Source organism: Gymnoscopelus braueri (genome assembly GCF_963280865.1).
Source record: "Gymnoscopelus braueri genome assembly, chromosome: 12".
Lineage (NCBI taxonomy): Eukaryota > Metazoa > Chordata > Actinopteri > Myctophiformes > Myctophidae > Gymnoscopelus > Gymnoscopelus braueri.
Window position 1 is genome coordinate 15,319,817 of NC_137614.1, and position 26,597 is coordinate 15,346,413.

At 41.5% G+C, this 26,597-nt stretch overlaps 1 protein-coding gene across 1 annotated transcript; it reads left to right on the forward strand.

Moving 5' to 3' along the window:
* Positions 1-1,509: 1,509 nt before the first annotated feature.
* slc16a4 (solute carrier family 16 member 4) lies at positions 1,510-20,106 on the forward strand (the record flags this gene model as incomplete). Its single annotated transcript, XM_080443815.1, has 8 exons — positions 1,510-1,608; positions 2,578-2,710; positions 3,687-3,830; positions 4,229-4,390; positions 6,646-7,314; positions 12,253-12,464; positions 15,344-15,437; positions 19,861-20,106. The coding sequence occupies 8 exons, from the start codon at positions 1,510-1,512 to the stop codon at positions 20,043-20,045; spliced, it is 1,698 nt and encodes a 565-aa protein (XP_080299941.1). The 3' UTR covers positions 20,046-20,106.
* Between the last annotated feature and the right edge of the window lie 6,491 nt (positions 20,107-26,597).

Genomic DNA, 26,597 nt, shown 5'->3' on the forward strand with positions numbered 1-26,597 from the left:
TTCTTAATCGTACATCCTCTGAATTGTCTATTTATTTTACAGATGGGTCTCCACTTAAAACAGTGGAGACATTTAAATACTTAGGTCTTTGGTTAGATTCTGAATTTTCTTTTAAGCCTCATATTGATTCTGTTAGGAGTAAAGCAAATAATAGTCTCAGATGATCAATACATTGTTTTACTTATCAAATAAGAAAACGCATTGTTCAGCAGCGTCTACTTCCCATCATTGATTATGGTGATATCATTTATCAGCTTTTTATCAACACCTCAGAGACACATCTTCATTCATTAAATGTAGTCTACAATAATATCTGTAGATTTGTACTCAGGTGTCCTTACAGTACACATCACTGTGCTCTGTATGATACGCTAAATTGGTTATCTCCTCATGATAGGAGACATTGTCATTGGTTGCTTTTTGTTTTTAAGTGTATTTACTTTAATTATCCTTCTTATTTGAAAGAGCTTTTACGTCTGTATAGTTCAAGATATTCATTTACCTACTTTACTTAGATCAATTAGTTCATTTCCTGTTTTCAAAATGTCTTTGCTTGATTCGCTCAAATCTAACTGTTCTTGCTTTTGATTCTTGTTTTTTATAATTGACTGAATTTAGATTCTGCTGATAGCTAATTTTTATTAAATTTTTTCATTTATTTATTTTTGAGTTTTTTAGATGACATGTGTAACAGATGTAGAATGGTCTGGGATGGTGTGAGAGCCCTCATGTGTATGTCTTGTTGTTGTTATTGTTGAATGTTATGTGATTGTTTCTTGTCATTGTTTGTGCGTTGTGCCTGAGGACCCCCTGGAAGACGAGATGATGCATCTCAAGGGGTTTATCCTCCAATAACATTTTCAAATTAAAACCCTATCTTCCCTATTCTGAGGGGAACATTAGCCGAAAATAGCAGATCTACAAGCACACAACGCCTCGCGCTGCGATCCCTGGCAAGACGCTTAACTCTTAACTCATTAAGACCGGGAACGCATCTGTGTCATTGAAAGATTTCTTTGGCTATTCAAAAATAGCCGAAGAAATGCATGAGGAGTGTAGCCTGGTTCCAAACCATAGACCCCGCCCACTCTCTGAGTCGACTGCTCTTCTTGGTCTGGTGTTGAGCCTATGGATCTTCGCGGTAGAAAAAAACAGTCAAATTAGAGTCGGACGTGGGGGTGGGTCTAACGACAAGCCAATCAGCGAATATCTGCTAAAACAAGCTGTGCGATGATGTCAGATGTAGGCGGATCCGTGGATCTCTTGTGATTGGTTTAGGGAAATTTGAATCCCGTCCCCCTCGTAATCGCCGACACTGCAGCCACTGTCAGACTGCAGCTTCAGGCTGATAATCAGGCTATGAGGAGTGCTTATATGGGACTTGGAGATCACAAATAGAAGAATGCTTGCAAGTAGGAAGCCTGAGGCTTACTTTGAAGTTATTGAGTGTTTTGCTTTTTTTGTTATTTTCTCAGCGAAGCCAAGGCAGCTAAGATCGGCCTGTTCAGGATGGCTGCCCCGACCAATAAGAAGGAGGAGATGGAGAAAGACCTTGTAGACCCTCCAGACGGGGGCTGGGGCTGGATGGTCGTGGTCCACTGCTTCCTGGTACGTCCTTATTAACCCATTCAATCTGGGAATGCATCTGTGTCATTTTAGCTATAACCATTATTTTACTTTGGCTATTAAAAAATAGCAGCTCTTCAAGCTCATAGCACGGCTCCGAGTGCCGCGCTACGAGCTTGTAGATCTGCTATTTTTTAATAGTGCAAATCTTTGAACACATATATTTTTTGAAACAACATTTTTAACTAAAATCTTTGCTTCTGGGGGGTCCCTGGAACAACATATTTTGAGATGGGGGTCTGCGGCCAAATACATATAATTTTGGGTGGTCCTTGATATGAAAAGGTTTGAGAACCACTGATATTATAGCAACATACGTTTCTTCTGAAAACTGTTAGGATTTAGAAGACATTTGTAGAATCGGAACCTCAGGTCTAAATGCGTTAACCGCTTCCCACGTCAAATGATCTTGAATCAATCTTGGCCGTGGTGAATCTGTAATAAGTTCCCCTTATTGGAAACAGCTGTGGCATCTGAGGCTGGGTTCGGCTGAAGTCTGGATGATGGCCAGCTCATTTATTGGGTTTTGGAAAAGGCAAACTTTGGAAACATGCTGTGCATTTAGTCCCCGCTGCTGTTGATGTCATCAACTGCATCGGCAACAACACGACGGTTGTGCCTTTCAGCTAAAAAGGCAATTGTGCAATATATAACTGTGTTTTATATAAGACTAGTGTTTTTGGCACTCACTAGTCATGGAACTGGTTTTACAGATTTGACATCATTTACAATGTTAGAATGTACTTGCAAGAGCAGGTTTCTGTAAAACATTATTAACTAAAGCTAGGTGTGAGGTGTGATTTAGTTACGGAAAAACTAAACTAAAAAGAACAAAGCAATAGCCCTTGAGTTGTAACTGTGTGTGTATATTTACATGACTGATATGCAAGTGTATCCAAATGTACACATGCTTATGTGTCTGTTCATGTTACTCTCTGCGTATGATTCCAGGTTAATGTCCTGGTGATGGGAACGCTGAAGACCTTTGGAATCTTCTTTGTAGCATTCCAAGATGATTTTGGAGGCTCGGCTGAGAGCATCAGCTGGATCGGCTCGATCATGTCTGCCCTGCGTCTATCCGCAGGTCAGAGTCCACACCACACCATTCTGTGTGTTTGTCCACACCACCGGAACATCATTATGAGCTCTGGATTGAATCTCAAAAGTCTCACAGGCCAGGCATACCCGTTGCTGACCTGTTAGTGTATATAATGTCTACGTCCATGGTTCAATTTCAGCAGGAGACTTGTGCTTTGTCTCCCCTGCTCTCTCTGCCTTTGGTTTCCCGTTTCTCCACGCTGTCTAAATAAGCAAAACATGCCTACAAAGTATATTGTGATGTCCTAGTCATCGAATGTCATCAACAATATTGATATTTTTTGTGTGTGTGTGGGGAGGTATTTCTTTTCTTCATTTTTATACTTTATTTCAGACAGGAGAGTGTAGAGAGACAGGAAACCAAGGGCAGAGAGAGAGGAGAAACAAGACGGGAGTAGGAATCCAAACCTTGGTCCTCACACTAGGAGTATATATAGCTCATCGGTAGTCTTGCATAGCCAGATCTACACTTACTGGTGCGTCTGGTGACATCAAAATTCAATGTATGGGCTAAAATTGGAACAAGTCAGAGATAAAAAAAAAACAACTGCATCAGAGAACCAATGCAAAGACTTTAGTGCGGTCCTTAGTAATGGGATTGTATCAGCATTGGTTTTCAAAGCAGTAGACATTTTTGTTAGTGCTGGTTTGTTAGCACTGGTTTTCTCTGCCATCCAAGCCCATTCAGTGAAGTTTGATTTTCCCAGATCAGCAGGCGGAGATCTATCATACGCAAGACTGTGTGCTGACTAGCTGAGCCAGCAGGCACCCCGTCAATCCACTTTTAAATGTTGGGGTACAACAAAACTGGAAAAAAAAATCTCCCCTTACAAAGTTTAGATTATCCTTGTATACCACGCCTCTCATGTTTTATTTCTTAATTAACACATACCATTGGATATCGAATGCTAGAAAGAATACAGTCGCATTTTACCATTATTCCTTTGTTTTAATCTCCATAGCGCCCCTGGCCTCTGTGGCTTGTGCCAAATATGGGACCAGGGCGACCTCTATCGCAGGGGCGGTGCTGGTCAGCATAGGTTTCCTCCTGAGCGTCTTTGCCACCAGCGTTACGTACCTGTACGTCAGCATGGGATTGATAGTTGGTGAGTAGCAATGTTTGGTATGCAGATTAGAACTCTACACAGTAGAATGGAGTGTACGTATTCTGCAAACTACACAAATGGACAAAAAAGTCACAATTTCCATAAGACTGAAGTCATTTACCAAATGTATTCTATATTTGTAAGGTGATTGCTTTTACGTGAATTGCAGAACAGAATTGGTCAGTGTCCATTTTGCTCTTACTTTAAACTTTATATAAATGAAGTCAGAGCAAAATGGCTATCATTTGAATAATGGCCGCCTTGTGAATATGTTCAGTCAGTGGTCTTCACGTGCCTTGTACTATTAGAGGTTGCACACAGCATTGTTGTTGTCTGTCCTCGTCCAAATGACTCAGAAGTTATCTGACAATTACCATAACCTTCTTTATCTTACTTAGGGATTGGTTTTGCACTTCTATACCAGGGCTTCTCGGTTGTCACAGCGTTGTATTTCCGAAAGAGGTTAGCGACGGCTTATGCAATTGGGCGCTCCGGGATGGGTTTGACCTTTGCCCTGGCTCCTTTCACTCAGCTGTTGCTGGATCAATATGCTTGGCAAGGTAAGTGAGACCAGTCTTTTAAATGGGAGATGGTGGCAATCACTAATGTGCTTCTTTCGCTGTTGTGCACTAAAAAAGAAATAAAAGGTTTACAGGCATGTTTCCAATTTATATGGGTTGGTATAAGAGTGCTGTACATAAGAAGTGTTTACACCAAAACTATGCATCCATTTCCTTTCTGAAAGTAATTTTCACGTTGCATTGCATCAAATTACAAATGGTTCTATTATCAAAACTCATTTTTATATACAAAGATGACACCTTCAATAGCAACTATGTGCTTTATGCCTATTTTCTTTGATATAAAAGGTTTTATTATCATCGTAATTTCTTTAGACATAGTGTACAAATAATATTTATGTAGTAAATAAGGTAATACAATAATAGTGTTAAAGCTGCACTATGTAACTTTCCTCATATACCCCGGATTTGAACCCAGGTATCCTGTGCAAGTGCTGACATTTTTACCATTGAGCTAATAGAGCATTATATTGTATTAACATACTCTACCATACAGTTTGGACAAAATTACATTTTATTCATAAACATTAAGTTACATAGTGCTGCTTTAATATACTCCAGTTGTACAATGGTGTCCTGTCGCCAAAAAAGGGTTAGGGGTATTGTATCGGCGACTTTTGCCGTGGGACACCATTGTAAAATTAAGTATAAATTAGGCATTACTGTCTCATGCCATCATCATGAATTCTGCATCATTTTACAGCAGAATTCATCTTTCTTTCATTTTGTTTAGTTTTTGGGCGGTGAAACCGCCCCTATATGTGAGGTTTGGACATCGACCACCCATTGCACCCCCCCAACCCTGCGCTGTGATTGGCCACCATTGTACCCCCCTAACCCTGCACCGTGATTGGCCAATCACAGTCTATTCAGGACTGTGATTGGCTAGTGAAACATGACACATGTGCATAGCCCTATAAATAGGACTATGCACTTAAAGAAAACACATTTATGTTTTTTTTTAAGTTAGGGGTGTACAATGGTTGGTCCACAATATTACTTTTCTTTAAGTGAACTTCCATCACTGTGATGACCACTGTGACCACACCGCCCACTTCACACTGGGTGGGATTTTTGGGCGGTGAAACCGCCCTTATATGTGAGGTTTGGATATTTGCACCCCCCAATCCTGCGCTGTGATTGGCCACCAGTGTACCCCCCTAACCCTGCACCGTGATTGGCCAATCACAGTCTATTCAGGACTGTGATTGGCTAGTGAAACATGACACATGTGCATAGCCCTATAAATAGGACTATGCACTTAAAAAAAACACATTATGGTTTTTTTTAAGTTAGGGGTGTACAATGGTTGGTCCACAATATTACTTTTCTTTAAGTGAACTTCCATCACTGTGATGACCACTGTGACCACACCGCCCACTTCACACTGGGTGTGATTTTTGGGCGGTGAAACCGCCCCTATATGTGAGGTTTGGATATTTGCACCCCCCAATCCTGCGCTGTGATTGGCCACCAGTGTACCCCCTAACCCTGCACCGTGATTGGCCAATCACAGTCTATTCAGGACTGTGATTGGCTAGTGAAACATGACACACTATAAATAGGACTATGCACTTAAAAAAACACATTTATGTTTTTTTTTAAGTGAATCCCACTTGCCACAGTATACTTGCCCACTTCACACTGGGTGTGATTTTTTTTATTTTAGATCAAGTGGAATTTAAATGATCATTCAAATGCCAATACATGTTGTCATTGTCTTTTCACAGCTTCAGACATATATCATTCATAAACATAGACAATCTTTCCATTGATGCCTTTATTTATCGATTTTGCATATGTTTTCATTTCCCCCAAACGTTTTATCACCAAACGTACCTGTTTGGAACAATCGAGCCAATGTTGGCTCATAATTGCATGGTTTATCATTTGAATTTCATTCGTAAATAAATCTTTTCTCCAGGGACTATTTTCATCTAGACTTTTCAAATCAATCTGTGTTTTAAAATGCATTATTACTGTAAAATGATAATGTAACTTTGACATATAGGAAACTACGCAATGATATGTAGTGTGTTGGATTACCTATCTCAGGCAAGTTGTTTTTTATAGCATGCTGAAATGAAGGTAATTTCAAGTGTACCATGAGTCGTATTGAATGGGCTAAACATGCCACACCACTTATATTTTGGACTGAAAGTCTTCCCCTAATATGTATAGTGATGGGTTTGGGACTGTGTTAGGCTGAATGGGTTTCTGTGTATCTTCCACAGGAGCCCTACTGATCCTGGGGGGTCTTATGCTGAACCTTGTGGCTACTGCGATGCTTCTGAGACCAATTAAAGTAAAGCCTGCCACCGCAACCATCGCCACCTCCACCATCTCCCCGATGCAAAGCCCTGCTGCATCCCTCAAAAGTTCCTCAGAGAAGGAACACCCTAAGAGTTGCCTGAACGGGAGTGGTTCCCCTCACCTGACCAATGGCATATCCAAAACAGACTCATTCCCTTCCCCTCCTCCTCACCCAACTCACTGGGAAACAGAGACTCTAGTGGGACAGGGTGCCCAGATCACCAAGGACCACTCCACAAACCCTGAACTGACCAAATTGGTCTTGAATGGCATGAATGGTCACCATGAACCCCACCATGACCTGAGACAGGGTAAACCAGGGAGCCCAGACAGCTCCACAGAGCTCAGCATGAATGGGTCTGCCATTGTGGGGAATCCATCCCATGCCAGCACACCACCTTGTGAGGTGGCCATCCAAAAATCCAAAGTGTTGGACTTCTCCTTGTTGAAGGACCCATTCTTCTGCATCTACACCTGGTCTCTGGTCTTCAGTCAGCTGGCCTACTTTATCCCCTATTTCCACCTGTCTGCCCGTGCCAGGACCCTGGGAATCAGTGCCATGGATGCTTCTTTCATCATCTCTGTTGCAGGTAAGCTCCACAGTGGACATGTATGCCCATTATCTTAAAAGATCAATTCTTACAAGGCAAATCATGCATGATACTTGAGTAGCTTCTCATTTCACTAAAACAGAGGACTCCTACTATTATGTCTGTTAATGCAGCTGCTAATGGAGAGGCTCACTGTGTTTGTGAAGAGAGAGCTCTGGGTTTCATTTTAGACTGAGTTTAAGAAGTGATGCAAAAAGAAAATGTCCTCAGTCAACTTTTAGGCATTAATTATTTGTGAGCTGCTCAGACTGCAGTCTTATGTAATGAATGTGCTTACATAAAGGCTGAACTTTGGCCTACTGGCCAAAGCTGGTGGGTTCAGCAGTATCCCATTGATGAGGCCACCGCATATGAAAAAAAAACAGCATTTCCTTCACCAGCCATGCACGTGCATGTAAATCTTTAAGGGTGCCTGGTGGCGCGTTGTGAATTATTGAAATGCTGCTCCACCCTACTGTATAATAACAACACTCACTACTTTGATGTGTTCACAAGTTGAGGGCAAGCATCTTTTCAGTAATGTATCCCAAGATAAATAATTATCACTTCTTGGGAGATAGAGACTGCTGGACCTTCTAAAGATGCTTGTAGACAAGGCTAATGCTGGCTACATAGTATTTGAAGTACAACATGTGTTGCCACAGTCTTCTGGATGACAAGGCCATGACAATAAACTGTCATATAGTGTAATATAGTGTATAGTGCAAGGAGAAATTATTCATATATATATATATATATATTTTAAATATAGTTTTTACGGCATGGTGCAGAAGGGGCCAGCATCTAAAACAATGTTTGTCTGTATCTCTGTCTGTCTCTGTATCTATCTCTGCTACGTGCATAGATCGAATCACATGGCTATGCTCTGTAGCATGTGATCAACAAAGTTTGCGTCACTTAACACGTTAGCACATCAATGGTGCTTCGTTCACAAACTGCAAATCTAGTAACTTGCAATCGATAGTCACATATTGCACAAGGAAGCCACACCGTTATTAGACTCTGTGTCTTGTTTATTATTCTTTATTCTAAGTTCAACGTTTTTCAGGCCAAGGACCCCTTAGCTGAGAGACAGATGAAGCAGGGACCCCCACTACATATTGTATAAAATTGTGTTGCAGATTAAACTTTTTCATAGATTTCATAAATGGCTTCATTGAGTATCAGTGTTGTCAAAGATTTGGTGGCCCCCCTATAGTAACTCTGTGGACCCCCTAGGGGTCCCGGACCCCCTGTTGAAGATCCCTGTTCTAAGTACTTCTCAAGGTTACAGTTTTCAACTTAATGTGAATTGTAGTTGCCCCATAGCAGTTTGAATCATGTGGGCTTGTGTTAGGCTACTTTAGTTGAGCTTTTTGATGCCACTAATGCAATTCCCATTCGGGGTGTGAGACGTGCTCATCCCATCTACTTCACACCACACTTTCTTTTGCTCCTCAGCAATACACCCATCAAGTGTGAAGTTGATTGGAAGAGTGGTTCACGAGATATACGTGCCGGTCCAGAGCGGTTCTGTAGAAGTGCTCATCCGATCGATTTCACAATCAAGACTGCACTCCCTTGGGTCCTTAGCAGTACACCAAGTGTGAAGTCGATTGGATGAATGGCTCTCAAGATATGTGAAGGACAGAAAGAGATTTGTGGAATTTATAGATGTATATCCATAAATTGAGGTTACCTATAGGGTAATTTAGAATAGATCAGTGGTTAGCATGAAAAGGTCATGGTAAAACATGTACTGTATATGTTATTGTCTGGGTCAAATTAGTTTCCTCATTATTTCTACAGCACACCAGCAATTCAGATCATTTCCACCTGAAACAGATTATTCCTGATGGTGAATGTGCCCCTGATGGAATTGAATCCCATCAAAGCCTTGTTTCCTCTGCCTCCCCTATGTTGTCTCCTCAGCGTCCATACTGTCTCAATAAAGACAAAATACTTGGGAGAATTAACTCACCCATCGCCACTTTGTAAAGTAAAATAAGACTATTCTCAAGCTCTACTATCACTTACGGTAGGCGGATGCAGTGCACTGTGTTTTGGTAGACAAGAGCCGACAACATTTATAGTTGGCTTTATGAAAGTCAAACAAAAAACAAGAACATAATAGATGCTCAATTCCCTCTGGTGGTCCACGAGTCTACTTAAATGAGCAGCGTGCCAACCAATTAGAATCAGTGTGCCGGAAAGAGAGAAACAGATTCCTTGGACACGTTTGCTCTGTCACATTCTCTGGTCATTAGCAGTGTTGAGCTGAGAGAGCAGAGACTGTCTACTACGCACACCACAAAGCCACCGTCTCAGTGTCCCGCTGTCCTGCTGTCCCCCTCTGTCCCCCTCCGTCCCTGTCACAGAGGCCCATTGAGTTGTCCCAGGGAGGGAGCCCACTATCGCCCGGGTCGGTCCCCGTGTCAGCCCACCGCCACCAACACTGTCACTAGTGGGAGTCGCTAGGCAACGGCCAACTGAGTAAAGTAGCTGCCGTGGCGACAAGAGGGGGCTCCCCATTTTTGGTTCCAATTCTGAAGTGGCTGATGTTTTGCGGAGGAGCACTGAGGCGGCAATGTGTACAAAAGAGTGGGTAGTACGAGCCAACAGAATCGGCTCAGTAATGAGGAAGGCTAGGAGAATGAACATGCGTTTTATACCCAGACTTTATACAGGGTCAATCATCCAATTTGAAGCAGAGTAAAAAGTGTCTCTGCATCTCCCTCACCTTTTACTCTATTTAAGTGAATCAAAACACCTGTTTAATCAGCCCGTGATGGGGTGAGAGCTTCACATTTGTGGAGGAAAAGAAATGAACACTTTCCTCAGAGGCATTTGGTCCGAAGCGCCACTTAATGTAGAGAGGGCTTTATTGAAGCTGCATTGTGCTGAGTCTGAACGGGAACAGCTGCAGACCTGGGCTAACCTGCTGCGATTAAAACACACAAACAAGCTTGCAACTTGTCTGCTCACGCCCCAGGAAACTCTCTGGTCACTAGAGGAGGACACATAAACACAGCACAGCTGCCTCATGTCATATTCCTAACCGTGGTGGAGAGATATGTACTAGGTTCTATTATGTAACAAAGGCAGAGGTGTTCAGTGACAGGGCATTTCATTATTCATCCTGTTTTGTATTTATTTATAGCCTGCTGAGGCTAGTGCAGCACTCGTCAGAGAAAGGAAACTATCATAACGGTAATACATGTCAAGAGATTGTATGGATTACTTCAAGATTTGTATTACTTGTATTTTAAATATGATCACTGGCACTGCAGCAAGACATCTCTGCAATTTGGTCTGCAGGCATTAAAGCCTCTAGGTGGAGAACGTGTTGTAGTAGTTGTGGTGCAGTGGGTGAGCAAGGGATGGGCAACTCTCATCTGCATGGGACCGGCTTGTATGATCAATCGATCAATGGCTTGGTGCTGCCTGCCAGCAGCTATTCCTGCGACGGTCAATAGACCACTGCAGTTGCCGCACCGCCTATCGCATTCCAGTTGTCCTCAGCAGAGAGCAGCATACTATATCTGCCCAGTCATCATACCCGCTGGAGGCAATGTATCAGAAAATAAATCTATTGGACAAGGGTGCAACACATAATGGGTTTCTGCCTGGGTGTTATCTTACTGTAGAACAAATGTAAAGCATATAGATGTATTGTAAACTACAATTTCAAGCACCTGTTTGTTGACCAAGAACAGGATCATCATGTCCAAACGTGACGTTTTGATGCTCATGTGGTGCATCAAACGTGACGTTGTGCTGCAGTGCACCCTCCCATCCCCTACTTTTCCTCCCTTCTGTCTCTTTTTGCTACACAAACACCCAGGTGGCGCAACACAATGATTGATTGACGGTATCGTTTCTTTAACGCAACGTGCACGTGACAGGTTGACAGGTTGACATGTTGACAGGTCACTCAATATATGCTTGCACAGCTTCCCCTGCACTTTAACCACACACTGCAGTGCAACATGGCCCGACACTGAGTTTTGCTGACTTTGACAGTTAACTCTAAGACTAAGCATCTGTTGAAATGACCCTCAGGAATGTCAGCCATGGCATTCCAATGGTGTGTGGAACAAGCTTTCTCCCTTATGTCCAGATAAGCAACGTGTATGTTAACCACTTAAGCCCTATTTACTTTTTTTATATTTAGAAATGTTTTTGCCCAAAATCGCGAGGTCACGGTTAAAGTGGTTAGATCTGTATCATCAGTGATCAATTGACAACTCATTAACTATTTTGCCATACTTTAGATCATTGTTTCCCAAACAGTGGGTCGGGATCCATCTTTAAAAAACTCTCAACTTTTCATCACTTAAAAACAAATTCCTACATGTTTCAAAAGTATTTCATATATATAACTAAATTTTTTATAGTGTAAGAAGTAGTGAAACTAGTTTGGATCCCGGGCAAACATCTAATTTCTCTTTTGGGTCTTGAGCTAAAAAGTTTGGGAACCACTGCTTTAGATTACATTGTTGATATTCATTAGTGTCTTGTGTTTTGGTGAATGATATTCTGCTCTAATGTTTGATAACAATACATTCATTTGAAAATGTGTACTTTATGTATGTAACACCTTGGCTTTTGCTCAAGCCATATTGTACTGTAGGAAACGAATAGCTGTGAAAATTTCTGTACATGACTCATAGGAAGTTTTTGAGATAATATTCTGGTTATTTTTGGTAGTTTCTGTAAAAAGTGACAGCCTGGATATTTTATTTCATATCCTGTCTATATACCGTATATCTTAAAAGGAAACTGTGTAATATCCTCATACAGTATTAGTCTGACCAACATTCTGTGACAGTCTGCATTTATGATCTACACTGGAACTTCCCCCACTGTCCTTCACCTATCATATCTTCTCTCTCTGCCCTCATCATTGAAACCTCTTCCCCTGTGTGTTCCTCCCAGGTATCACTGAGACCATTGCCCAGTTGGCCTCAGGGTGGGTGACGGACAGGAACCTGTTCCACAAGTACCACTACCACAAGGCCTATCTGATCCTCTGCGGTGTGGTGAACCTGCTCTCACCGTTGGCCACCTCCTACCTCTTGCTCATGGTTTATGCCATCTTCTTCGCCATCTTCTGTGGTGGATACATGGCGTTGCTGTTACCCGTCCTGGTGAGGGCCATTATCTGCATTATCTCAAGTCAGCTCTGTCAGAATCAGAATCACGACTTTATTGTCACATCACAGTCTATAAGTGTCAGGCCCGGGTGTGTGTGTGTGTGTGTGTGTGTGTGTGTGTGTGTGTGTGTGTGTGTGTGTGTGTGTGTGTGTGTGTGTGTGTGTGTGTGTGTGTGTGTGTGTGTGTGTGTGTGTGTGTGTGTGTGTGTGTGTGTGTGTGTGTGTGTGTGTGTGTGTGTGTGTGTCCTAAAAGCTAAACGATCAATCAACTTCCAACAATGGCACTCAATAGAGCACCGAAGTCCTGACGTCACTGCCGCTAGAGGGCGCTATCCCCCTGGGTCGGTGCGTTATATTTTGTTTTGAAATTCCCATAGGGGAATCTTAGATTGCCTCATTTAAGAACTGTGTTAGAAAAATAAACAAATCATCCAGGAGATGTGTATTCATATGGATATGAAGCATCGACTGAAGATAATAGACACATTTTCCCAAAGAGTAAAACAATAAATGCTAGAAACGAGTCAAATGACCCAAAGACTATATTTCCGGCTGTTGTAGGGACAGTGATTTCAGACCCGGAAGTGTAGTTTTTAAGACTTTTAAGGCAGAATTAATAACATTTTCTCCAGAAACAGGCTGTATCAAATATGAATGTATATCATAAACGATGCAGAGCCACCCCCCTGACAGAAACGTGTCATTTGTTTATTTTTGGAACACAGTTCTTATATGACCCCTATGGGGATTTCAATACAAAAAATAACGGCGCGACTTAGGGGGCTGGCGCCCGATAGCGACAGTGACGTCACACGTATGTGTGTGCGTGCGTGCGTGCGTGTGATGGTGTCTCTACTTTCACCTACTTTGTAGAGACGTCCAGAAGATCAGTTCATGTTTACAATGAAATGAATAACACCCTAGAATGGTTGACATTCCATATGTTGCATGAATTCCATACTGTAGATAGATAACACAACACACAACTTCAACATTCTTTGAAAAGTCTTCTTAAAGTGAGAGGGTGTCAGACGTTAGTCTTTAAAAAAAGAAATCTTGTCAAAGTCTTGTAGTGTATGGGTGGCATATCAGGACATGCTGTCTCTGTGATGACCTTTAACTTACTACACAGATCTACCTTTCAGTCTTACTCCATTATCTGTCTGTAGTTCATTTGCAGTACATTGTAGGCCCCCAGTAACCAAATGCATAATACAGTATCTATATATGTATACAGCGCAGTAGGAGAGTGTGTGTGTGTGTGTGTGCTCGCGCGCGCACGTGCGTGCGTGCGTGCGTGCATGTGTGTGTGTGTGTGTGTGTGTGTGAGAGAGTGTGAAAAATTAATAATTACATTACAATAATTACATTATCAACTCAACCATTAACTTAACACAGATGCGTTGTGTGCACGCTCACGTGTGCACGCTCACGTGTGCATGCACATGTATATTTGTGCATGTGTGTGTCGTAAGGGGAGAAGGGTATCCTTGAAAGACGAGTGACAAGGGACTCTTGAGGGTGATATCTAACGTCACTGGGTTACCAACTGTCAGGTAGGGTGGTGCAATTAAGTCACCTGGTATCCAGTATCGTGAGGTCATCTTCTCACCTGGAACACAAATAGGTCATTGCATGATGTGATGACATTTCAGTTGGGAGATGGTGTCTTCAGATAGGGGCGGTGCTGCAATGCTCCTGGGCAAACGGGATGACCAGTGTCATCAGGTTGTGAGGCGTTGTACAAAGTTGCCCACAGAACCGGTCGGAGCAGTTTTTTGTTCTGTGAATTAAGTCCTCCTGCTATCTGTTTGATGAAGGTTAAAGGAGTCTGATTGGAATCAGGGGACTCATTCAGGCTAAACAGCCTGTTCCAGTGGAAGGGGCTCCTGTTTACACCCCATACAACTGCACTGACCACTGAGTGGTCATTGGTTTACAGTACACAAACATTATTTATTATTTAGAGACTAAATAATAAATAAGTTTGTCCCCTTTAGTTGTTGACCAATTACATTTGCACATACCTGGAATTTGTCCTCAGCAATTAAGCCATCATAGAAGATGATGGTAGTGATGGTGTTTTATCTCTTAAGCTCGTCTTTATCAATATTACATGAATACAATTCACAATTAGAATTTACTGTTTGGGCATTTAGCAGATACTTCTATCCAGAGCAACTTAAAAGTGCGAGATTGGAGTAAGCAGAGTAAGCATGAACCGTAGTCATCAAGCAACAGGGTAAAGAGTCACATAAAGTGCAAAGAGATAAATGTAGTGCCTCAAAGAAACTAGGAAACCAGGGGTGCGTTCGGATATAAGGCACTGAGCGCACTGGTCCGTACAAACCAATACGTGAGTGCGCTCACGGTGCGCATATCCGAACGCACCCTAGGTAAACATCAAACCTAGCATCTATACAAACAAGCTATCTAAATAACATTATTTGTGGTCAATATGTGAACAATTAACCAACATACAGTACATGTGCATAGTAAACTGGCAGGCGTCATAGTATGAAGAGGTGTGTTTTCAGACTAAAGCAGAAAATTGGGAATGAGTCTGCCGTTCTGACTGCAAGGGGAGTTTACCTGTAATAAAACTGTAATTACAACATTAACAATGTTGAGACAAATAAAAGGGCCTCTACTCCGAAACCCGACACTTAATATCCAAAATACAGCCAAAGCCAAAAATCGGATCACGAAGACCTAACAATAATCAGCCATATTGTGATTATTTAAATCAAAGTAGTTGACCGTGGATCATCAGCTACTGAGAAGATTATCAAGTCAAGTTTTGAATTAGCCAATATTTAAATTCCTAAATGAATTATGCTTGATGTTTCCTGTCCTGCTCTTTCCATCTACAGGTAGACCTGGTGGGAACAGAAAAACTGAACAATTCCATGGGATTCTCTATGTTCTTTGTTGGCTTGGGTTGTCTCACAGGACCACCTCTGGCAGGTGAGTGAATCATCAGAATCAGTCATTCAAAACCATTGTGAATGGCATATATGCACATACGCACACACACACACACAGGATATGCCCTACTGGTGGTCTAGACTCCAGGGTATTTAAGGGACAATAATATGGTATCAAGTGAAATGATGGATTGAAACTGATGGGATGAAGTAAATTCTGTGTTTTATTTACAATGTGAATGTCTGATTCTCAACTAAATCCAACAGATAAACTAAATGGTGAGTACCAAATCAAAATAAACAAAACCAACCACTAACTAAACAAAACCTCTCTAAACAAAAACAAAACCTACTACGTACAGTAACTATCTAAACAAAATACAGGGCGTGGCACTCACACCTAACCTAATGTGTTTAACTTAACCCATTAAGACCTGAGGGCCGCAGAGGGCGATTCTACAAATGGCTTCTAACTAAAGCAGTAGTTCTCACACTTTCAAGATTTTTTAAAAAAATGTAAAAAAAATGGGGACAAATGGCAGACAAGCTTGTACAAGCTTGTATATCTGATATAGTTGATAGCCAACGCAAAAATCTAAAATGACACAGAAGCTTATCCGTTTTTAATGGGATAAACTACTTGATGTAATGTAAAGGGTACTCCAAATCTTACTACTAGGTCTGAACACAATCTCTCTCTGGGCGTGGTAGAAGGGAATAGGGACTGGTGGAAGGTGCACAGGTGTATTTATTGCAGGTGATGGGAGATGATTGGATGACTGGAGATTAGGGAACCAATGGGATGGTGAGGCGGAGTTGATGGGTGATGGAATGATTGAGGAGTGATGGATGGGGAGAAACAGTAGGGGGGGGCAGAAACACAGACAATCGTACTGTAACACATACACGTAACAGTGTGTATGTGTGTCTGTCTGTGCATATTTTAGAATAAATGCACGGAATCTATGTACGTCTGTAATTCACATATCTCGAGAACCGTTCGACCGACACATGTTGAATTCCCTACACCTGCCATCTGATTAGTTAGTCAGTCCACAGTCCATATGGGCACAAAAGGGACACAGACAGACAGACGGTTGCAACGGGTACTCTGACAACAGGTATAACGAGTATTGCGTAAATGGGTTGTGCATGCATTCCCTATTTGCATCGTTCTCAACTTGCGTTGTTCCCGAGTAGGCCGGTACCCAACGGGCACCGGTCTAGTACTGTATATAATGATGCATAACGCCCGGGTGGTGCAGGGGTTAAATCTCTGTCCACCGCTGTAGATACTGGGGTTTGAATTTTCCACAGTACATGGGTGGCCGGATGCTCCAAACACAATTGGTAGCATTTATGGGTGAGAAGCCGGGTGAGGAGGATGATCTCTGTTGCTGCACTAGCAACAGGTTGGTTGGAGCCGGGGCGCCTGTTCAGCACGGAGTGGAACTGAGAAGGATAGTGTGCTCCTAAGCACACGTTATGCCCTCCCGGTGAAACTCCTGTCAAGTGAAAAGAACCAGCTGGCGACTCCATGTGTATCAAAGAGACGTGGTTGTCGACACCCTCCGCAGCCCAATAGTAGCGGTTGGCAGTGATAGGGACTACACACACCCCCCGTGTGTGTAGTCCCAACTGTGAATTGGCATAATGACTAAATTGGGAGAACATTTTGAAGAAGAAAACAAATAAGTAGCTTGCGAGCTAGTTCAGGCAGATACGGTATATTAGATTGGGTCATATGCACACGTACCACTATGTGGGTAACTGTGTAACTGTGACGTGTAAGCAGCTGACCAGGTTGGAGGGCTTATTTAAGCTCATCTCATTCAGCTATTGCTCCTCTTTCTGTCACATATGTTGGTATGTGCTTCTTTGTACCCACTGCCAGAGCCTGAATGCCAACATATAATAGGTGAATAGGTGAGTGGGGGATGATTCGATTATACAAGGGGCTCCCAGAAATGGATGAGGAGTCTTTGTCACAAGCCTGCATTTTGTGGGGCCTTGTGGGATATCTTTTCACTGGGGTCAGAATTCCTGGTAATAATCCCCTGTGTGTGTGTGTGTGTGTGTGTGTGTGTGTGTGTGTGTGTGTGTGTGTGTGTGTGTGTGTGTGTGTGTGTGTGTGTGTGTGTGTGCGTGTGCGTGTGCGTGCGTGTGTGTGTGTGCTGTCATCATGCAGTGTGAAAACGGAACCTGACATGAGAAAAACAACCTATAGTTAGTCCAGCCTTCATACTAGACAGGACTTTTTGGGGTTGCTTTGACAGAAATGAATAGAGGGGTGACGAGTGTCACATTTCACCCTGCCTGAAGGCAAGTGAAACCCTTAGAATAACACCGTTGTTTCTATGGGTTGGGTCAGAGTCAGACAGTCTTAAGTGATGGCAGATTGGCTCTGTTTGTCTTTAAGAGACCTGATTTTAATCTAGGGAACAGGTTTTGTGCGTCTAATGTTGTGAAGGTTTTGCCATTGCCCCATGTTGATGATGTTTAATGAATATGTTTGTATGGCCTATAGACAGACCATTTAGAATCATCACCTACGGTATGCAGGTTTTGTCCAGAATCCTGGTGAATATGTATTTTCTGTGAGCATTCTGATGTGTTTCCTGTCAAAATAGCTCTACACACCCTTGCTGGCCTCCGTTGAGGTGAGGGGGTTCCCCTTAAACTCATTGACACGGTCCATTCCCACTTTGTTAGGCAATCCCTGAGAGGGGCTTATGGATTTTGGGGTCAAAACTTGACTAATGACCCTCTTTGCAGTGGTATGGATATAGCTTGTGGCTCTGTTTACCGTCTCTGCTGCTCCTGTATAGTAGGGAAGAACTGTCATCCCTGAGGTTTTTGTTAACTTTCCTGTTGACCAAACCTCCCTGAAGGCTACCAAAGTGCCTGTTAGTATAGTAAATAGAAGAGAGTGCAAAGTTTGGAGCCTAAGGTCAAGTTTATCCTTTGACACAAGATGCTGTCATTTTCCGAAAATAGCGAACAATGCATCACATTGCGAGTGAGCGACAACATCTTGTAACAAAGTATAAAGTAGGCTTAAAGGGGTAGTTCACCTAAACAATGACTTTATTTCAATTTTTTACTCACCCCATGATGTGATGAATACAAGGATAATTTTCCTTTACGGTGAATGAGGAAATCTGTCAGTCTGTCTAGACTAGTGTTTCTTAGCGGGGGCGGTACAGCCCCCCAGGGGGGGCGTATAGAGAAGTTTGGGGGCGCTGGAAGCAATGTTTTTTAAAGGGGGAGCTGAGGTGCTCTTGGGTTGGGGGGGCCTGTCACAAGGCCTTCATGGTAACATGTTATCATGTCACCGATCATGTTACCATGACGGCCCTGTGACAGGGCTATCAGGCCCTGTCACAGCACTGTGTGACAGGGATGTCATGGTACTGGTCATTGTGTCAATAAGGTACTGGTCTTTGTGTCTCCATAGTATGGTCAGTATCATTTCAGTATCGTGTCACATGATACTGACCATGATACTGACATGATAGGCTTACTGACCATGATACTGAAATGATACTGACCAAAATACTGACATCAGTATCATGTCAATATCATTGTCAGTATCAGATCAGTATCATGGCCAGTCAGGCTGTGACAGGCCTGACATCCATACAATTCTACTTATAATCGGCTTTTTGTCTCTCCCTGGGAAGTAGGCTAATAATTACATAATAATCACATACTAACAGTCCAGTTTAATGCAAAATCTGATATTTGGAAATCGATGAGATGTTTTCTAAATTTTACATTTTAATTTGGTATGGGGGCAGTAAGGGACCTGGAATTGGATAGGGGGCACTGGCCCAAAAAAGGTTGAGAAACGCTGGTCTAGACCTTAGAAATCAAGCATTTTTGGGTGAACTTCCCCTTAAGCTCTTCAGACAATTTGTTCCAAAGCCTATGGGGCCCAGATGGCAAAATTCCAGTCACACTCAATTCTAAGCCTACACTAGACGGCCACTGCTGTCGATGTGGACTGGCTCCTTGTGACTGCTGTACGACCACACCGTCCTGTAAAAGTGATCACAACAATCTTTAAATCAATTCTAAAAGTACATATTCTGCTGCTGGAGTATACATTTTAAGTTAAATTAATTTAAGTGTTAAGTGTATTGATTGCCAAGTACATTTACACATACATGGAATTTGTCCCCTGCATTTATTCAATCGTAGCCCTTAAGAACAGTGGGCAGCCATTCTCCGGCCCTCAGGAACCAACTGTAGCTCTAAAGGCCAGTGACTTTTGGTCAAGGGTAGTGGCAGCAGCATGTAACCTAATATGCATGCATTTAATCTATGGTATAAATGAGAGGCTTATAAGTCAAATTAATAATTGCCCAATACAATGTCAACATTGTCCATGATTCACATGTAATTCAGTTGATTCCTAAGAGATCACTGATGCCAGTTCCTATGTTGTTGGGTCCTCTCAGGTTTCCTGTATGACTACACTCAGACGTATGACTGTTCCTTCTACCTGGCCGGAGTGTGCTACCTGCTCTCATCACTCTCCCTCTTCATGGAGCCCCTGGCCCAGCGCTGGCAGTCCAGGAAGAAGCTTGCCCAGGCCCAGAGAGCTGAGAGCGCCTGGAAGACCAATGGCTGCTTCACCCCATGAAACTCCTGCACAATGTGTGTAGAGGGACTCGAAAGCACGGAACACCTTCGACTCTGAACCAGCGTGTTCATATCTTCCATGGGCTTGCATTCCACGGACATAAGCGCAACCGTGAACTTAAGTGTCAAGACCTAAATGACTTTTGAACTTTTGTTGAAGGAGTGTTATACTGACTGGGGAGGAAATTATTGTGACCACACACTAAAAACGAACAGATAATCGTATTTTGTAACTTTTGAATATAAGCCAAAATTACTCTTCCTGTTATGCCATATTATATTTGATCGCCACTCTCTCAGTATGCAGTGGAGGAGCATGCAACACATTGTGACGTACACAGAAATGGAAGACCCTTGCCACTGCTGGGAATGCTCTCTTGCCTGCTTTGTAACCTTTGTCACTTGTTGAATGGAAAATCCATTCAATGTGCTCTGCAGTGTGACCACAACAAAAGAAATTATGTCTTCTCAGTAACCTCTGCCTTTTCACAAACAGGGAAATGATATTTAATGATTCGACGGTTACGGTTAGCATAATACAATGGCACCCAAGTCTCTAGTGATGACGTGATGTGTCCAAATGTGCTTAGAACTCTATAGGTGAGGTATTGGCTTTCATTGCTTATAGCGCTACCGGATATAGAAACTGAACTACAGTATTGAGCTGGAAACCTAGTGTCTACCTGCTGTTTGTCTAACAATAGCCTTCTCATACATCTAGTTTTTCTATGATGAAATTCTTTATTCATGAAACACCATATCCATGAATGAGACAGATGCTCTTGTATACCTCTATATTTATACCTGTACTCACAAACATGCACTTTGGCTCACGTTAAGATCATGTTGCATGCCGTTGTCTCTGCCCATTTTCTGCCAGATAGTTCAGATACCAAGCAATCATTTTATGTAATGTAGCCTGCTTCTGAACCACACAATGTGTAACACTGATGCCGGCTCATTAGTAATAGTAATGCTGAGGAAATTCTGTTCTATGCAAAATACTGCACAGCTGGTACACAAAAGTGATACGCACACTGAAAGCAATGTTCCTCTAATTAACAGCCCACTTAATTTCACCCTCATTTTGACTGTAATAATGATATCTTTTCTCTACATACTGTATATGTTCAAATTGCCATTTCAAGCATTTAGCTGACCTGAAAGTTACAGACACTGTTACTGACAATGAAATGACATACTAGGGAGTGTGGAGGGGTAAACCAGTTAAGCCTAATTTATGCTCCGTCACACGATGGCGAAAATAGCAGACCTACAAACTTGTCAGCTTGTAGGTCTGCTATTTATGGCGCACGACGCCATCATGCGACAAAGTGTGAATCAGGCTTTACTTTACTCATGCTGCATTTGGAGGATAGTGTTTTACTGTGTAATCCTCTGGGCAAGTCTCAAAGATACTTTGTACACCTTGCTGCCAACATATAAAAATCAATGCCTTGACCTTGACCTTGACCTGATAAGGCAAGCCAATACACATTACCCCGACTGGGTTGGTAAGACTATGCCGTTCTACGACTAGAGTGCCTGCAGGCAGCCAATGAAAGGCAAAGTAACCTCTGATTGTGTTGTATAATAATATATGTCTTATTGGTTGTTGAAGTTATCTTTTTTTTATGAAATAGAGATTTTTATTGTGTATTATTCAGTGGAATCCTTGTTTATCACCACTGTTTGCCTTATACTGTATCTTAACTAACTTTCCTGGAATGTGAGCCAAAGACACATTGCTAGTAAACCTACCTACAACTTGAACCTTGATGAAACATGGTGTACTTAACATTTCAACCACCCATTTTCACAGCCTTTTCCTTAGATGTGTTTTAAGAAATCCTGTGATCATAGCTAGATCCAGTTTGTTTTATTACTCTGCCCTCTGGTGGCACTGGAGAGCTTCTACACGAAGAATGCTGCTTCAATTAGTACCAAATTATTCCCCCTCAGCTCACTTTCACAATGCTCAGCAAAGCTCTTTGTATTGTTTCAATAACTACAGTCATGCACAAAAGCTCTCTTGGCTCATGAGCTGCATTCACCACCGATCTCTGTGACTGGGAGCCACTGAATGTTTTGTAATATAAATCATATATGAAATGTATGTTAATGCTTTAAAAGTAGATTACATTTTTGTGTTTACTTTACCCTTTGCAGTCAAATGCCTGTTTGGGGTATTTTAACCATTTGAACCATCCCTATTCTGGGGCAAACATTTGGTGAAAATAATAGATCTGCAACTTGTTGTGAGCTTGCAGATCTGCTATTTTGGGAGTTAAAACAGGAGGACTCTGGTCAATTAAGTATGGGGCTTAAGTGGTTAAGGAACAGCATATTTAAGCAATACATTGAAGCATTTGTATGTCTTTTGGGGCAATGTCTCAAACACCAATGATATGGTGCTGAACGATACATCAGTAACAAATTAGATGTGTTTAAGTGTAGCTATGATGACGTTTGGTATTATGCTGAAATTTGCAGCAAATGAATTTCATGTTGAACCACTACCTTCTTTTTTCACTGATGTCTCTTTGACTTTTGTTTCCTGATTGAGGTTAGAAAATATTAGAAACCAATCACACAGTAGCTATACTGGTCACAGCTCATGTAGTTGTTTTGTAAACAGACTGTACAATCAGCTGTAATAAAGTGATGTGTGACTTGTATTTGCATGTTTGGTCTTTTGGAGTCTCACACAGCACACAGAAATGTTATCACATTACAGAACACATTCACAGAATTTGGCAGTTAACTCATTTTTATTCACACAATTGTCACCCAGGGTACAGTTGTTTTCATTTATGTCATATATGTTAACATGAACAAATACAAAATGGTTTTCATGCATTCATCTGCTTTTTTTAATCTCAGTGTCAAATAGATGCTTAGCACAGTGGTTTGTATTCAGATTTCATAATAAATAAATAGAAATGGTATTATTATTATAGCAGCCAAAACACATTATACAGTACATATAAACAACAGGGTACTTACAGTACATGGCACTTGGTGGTGTCTATGACAACCTGTATACAGATTGTGATTCACTTAATGCTGTCCAGTGAACCCCTGTAAAGGAAACATAAAATACATATTAATCCTCAGAATATATTGTTTCTGTTGGCAGTAATTTAAGATGATAATCATTCATTCACTGAACATTATGTTCTGTTAGTGTGACATAGTCTTAAAGAATACCAGTTTGTGAATTGAAGAATGCCAGATCCCAAAGAATAGATCATGTAAAAAATGAGTGCTTTATGCGCACTGATCGGCACTAGAGAGATGCTGTACCTTCAGTAGCTTTACCTACTATGTGATTCATATGGCGTTGTCCATAACAGTTTAGTATCTCTGAATGTGCTGCCACATACAAGATCAAATACGATGCATGTTAAACTGCAATCAGTATGTTCTAGAAATCAAGTTTGAATTTGTTTCATAAATCATATATTCACTAACTGTGCCATCAGGTACAGTACCTTGCAATTGCAACTTAGCAAATATCAATTGAGAGTCTGTTTAAAGAATTGCATGTATCAAGTCAATGTGATAAAAAAATATTATAGTTTACCTCCACAGTACAAAACCTCAGTATTAAACTCAGTGTAAGAAATGTAAAATAAAGAATCTAAATTAGACTCTCAGAGTTAAATTGACCCTGAGGATTTTTATTGTGTTTAAGAATTTACACAATTAGTTTCACTTTAGCTAATTAGCCGTTCTTTCTCTCAAAGGTATCTAATTTAGAATGAACGTCTTCAAGTGCTCCTTATTGAGGAAAGTAACTGTTCCAAAAGAGTGCAACTATTTGACTGACCGATGATTTCAGAAAGAGATGAGTTACTTTTCACGGCTTACTGGTTTGAACTATCCTTTAAATGAATGTGCTTGCTGACAATGAATGCCTATCAACTGTGACTGTATGTTAAATTGGAATGAATAGGTGATTTATAACACCTTTAATCCATATAAAATATTACACACTGAATGGAAATAAATATATTGTGTAGTAAAAAGAAAACAAATACAATAAACAAACTGGCTTGGAAACAGTTAGAGTAAACGCTTATTTTAGAATCCAGACTAATGTCTTCTTCACCTGGAGAGGAGTGTTTATCTGCCTCCTTATACAGTTAGGGTTGCTCAGTTGTGGCTGTAATAATCATCCCAGTTATTTCTATATTGTGATCACTACAAATTATCTTAAATTATTATTCCTAAATGTACTGAATTACTTTGTTGTACTTTTTATATCATCTTTCAACATTTCAACGGATTGATTTTAGCTACAGTAGGTCTCCTGAGGAAGTCGTATCCATCAATAATTCTAAAAACTATAATTGTGATGTATGATGGCAATTACTTGTAAAAGCCTTTGCGCAGTATAGCTTAATATGAGAATGATCTAGAGATGTTCCATGCATGCTATCCTGGATAACATTTTGGGCTCAGAAATATAGCACAACTGAAAAATATACATTTTATGTAAATGTTCAGATATGTATTGTACAATTCACAATCTACAATTATTGCCAATTATTCACTGTCAACATAGCAGCTCCAGGATATATTTAAGTATGACATAATAAGTGTGAGTTTTGCCTTTCTGGTTTCTAGCTATGGAAGACAGCTGATCACGTCATCTGATCTAGGCCATCATGAGATGTTAATCTTTTCAATTTGTTATTCTACTTGAAGATGAGCACCTTTTCGAATGCATCTACCATAGCCAATGGAGTAAAAAGAAATGTACAGCAGTCTGACAAAATAAATGCAATTCTGGACAAACTGTCAGTCCACATACTTAATGGTCTAAACCGTTGCTTACACGTCTTCATGGCTAAAAAGCATTTCATTCTGACTACATGCCAGTTGTACAGGAATGTTATAGGTGGCAAGTTGTCGTTAACAAAGCCTCTGACATTTAAATTCCAGTTCCGTCTATCAATGTTTAATTAACCTTCAATATTTTTTTGGCTGAATTATTAAGTCTTACTGAGCAAGTGATGACCAAATGAACTTAATGAGTGAAAGGGGGGCGAATGGGCCTGTTACTGTGAATTGAAGTTTGGGCGTGTGTTGAGATTCATCATTTTAAATAGACTTGGGAATGACACCTACTCAAGACTAAGAAATTGCATTTTATGTGGCATATGTGCATATATTCACTACTGCAGTGATGTTTACCCTGTATAGTGTACTTACCACAGCTGCTTAGGCCACCGATACATACCTGGCAAGCAGCACTTCTCCTTCTTACTCACCAACATGCTCTGCTTACAGCACTAATGCACTCATATCAGGTCCGGCCTGGATTTTGGTTGGTGCATGATTTTGTGATGTCAGGTGGTTGACTGTGTGAGAGGAAAACACATGCCCCCTGGTCCTCAAGAGGGCAATGTTGTTCCAGGGATGCGAGGCGTCCTTTTCAGCAAAGACCAAGGTATTTGATCATGCACTAACATGGCTAAAAGGGACACGATTGGGGAACTGATTAAACTGATGTAAATTGGGCTTTAAATAATAGGGGGCGTAAATCTACATAAATATATCTCGGTTGAACACGACTTGTAACAGGGGCATAATGTCATCTTGTCTACTAATTTAAACTATTTCTAAATGGGTGAGCAGAAATCAGCAGTGTGGATCCCTTCAAACATTGCCATAAGGTTCAGCTTTTTTGCCTTTTCAGACTTCTTTTCCATGTTAGAGTGGACTGCCAAGAGTGATGTACTTCTGAAGGTTTTCTTGCAAGTTTGGCTGAGAAAAAAAAAGACACGTCTTCCCTCATCCATGTGGAAAAGGCTTGAGCAGGCAACACACAAAAGCCAAACACAAAGACTGGCCCAACAATATTCCTAGCTGCGATTCAGGCGATCCTTTTTTTGAGTCAAACATCAGGTCAAATCAAATCATAAGCGGGGTGGGCAAAGTACTACACAAAGCATCAATTTCCTCTGAATTGGTAAAAGCCCGAATGTTCGAATTAGCCACTGCAGTGCAACAGCTTAAGCTGTTGATGCTATAGAAACTTCAGTGTGATATCACCGCCATGCTCCCAAAGTGGAGTGTGTGAAAGCTGGTGACAGGATTCCCTCAGCTCCTATTTGAACAACGCACATCAAACCTTTAATGATGGGGCAGCCTGTGATGAGGGCAGGGGATGCTTGTGTCAGCCTCTGGCTCCAAAACTGCATCGATGTTTGCCCCTGCCATTATATCACATGGCAACCTGGCCACTGGCTGTAAACAAGAGGCAATGGAGGCTCCTTGATCCTACCCCTGCGTTCACATGGTGCCGATAGGAACAGATGTGTGGCAGGGAACTGGTGTGAGGGGGGTTGTACAGGGAGTAATTTGTAATGTGCAACTCAGATGCTCATAAAAGGCCTGCAAGCAAATAGTGATCCTCACACGGGCCAAGGGTTTCCCTCCTCACTGGTTCTAACAAATGACAAAACAGATGTCTCCCTTTTCGTGTGCAGAAACAATGCAACAATGCAAGTGACAACTCCTTCGAAACACAACAAATCACGGC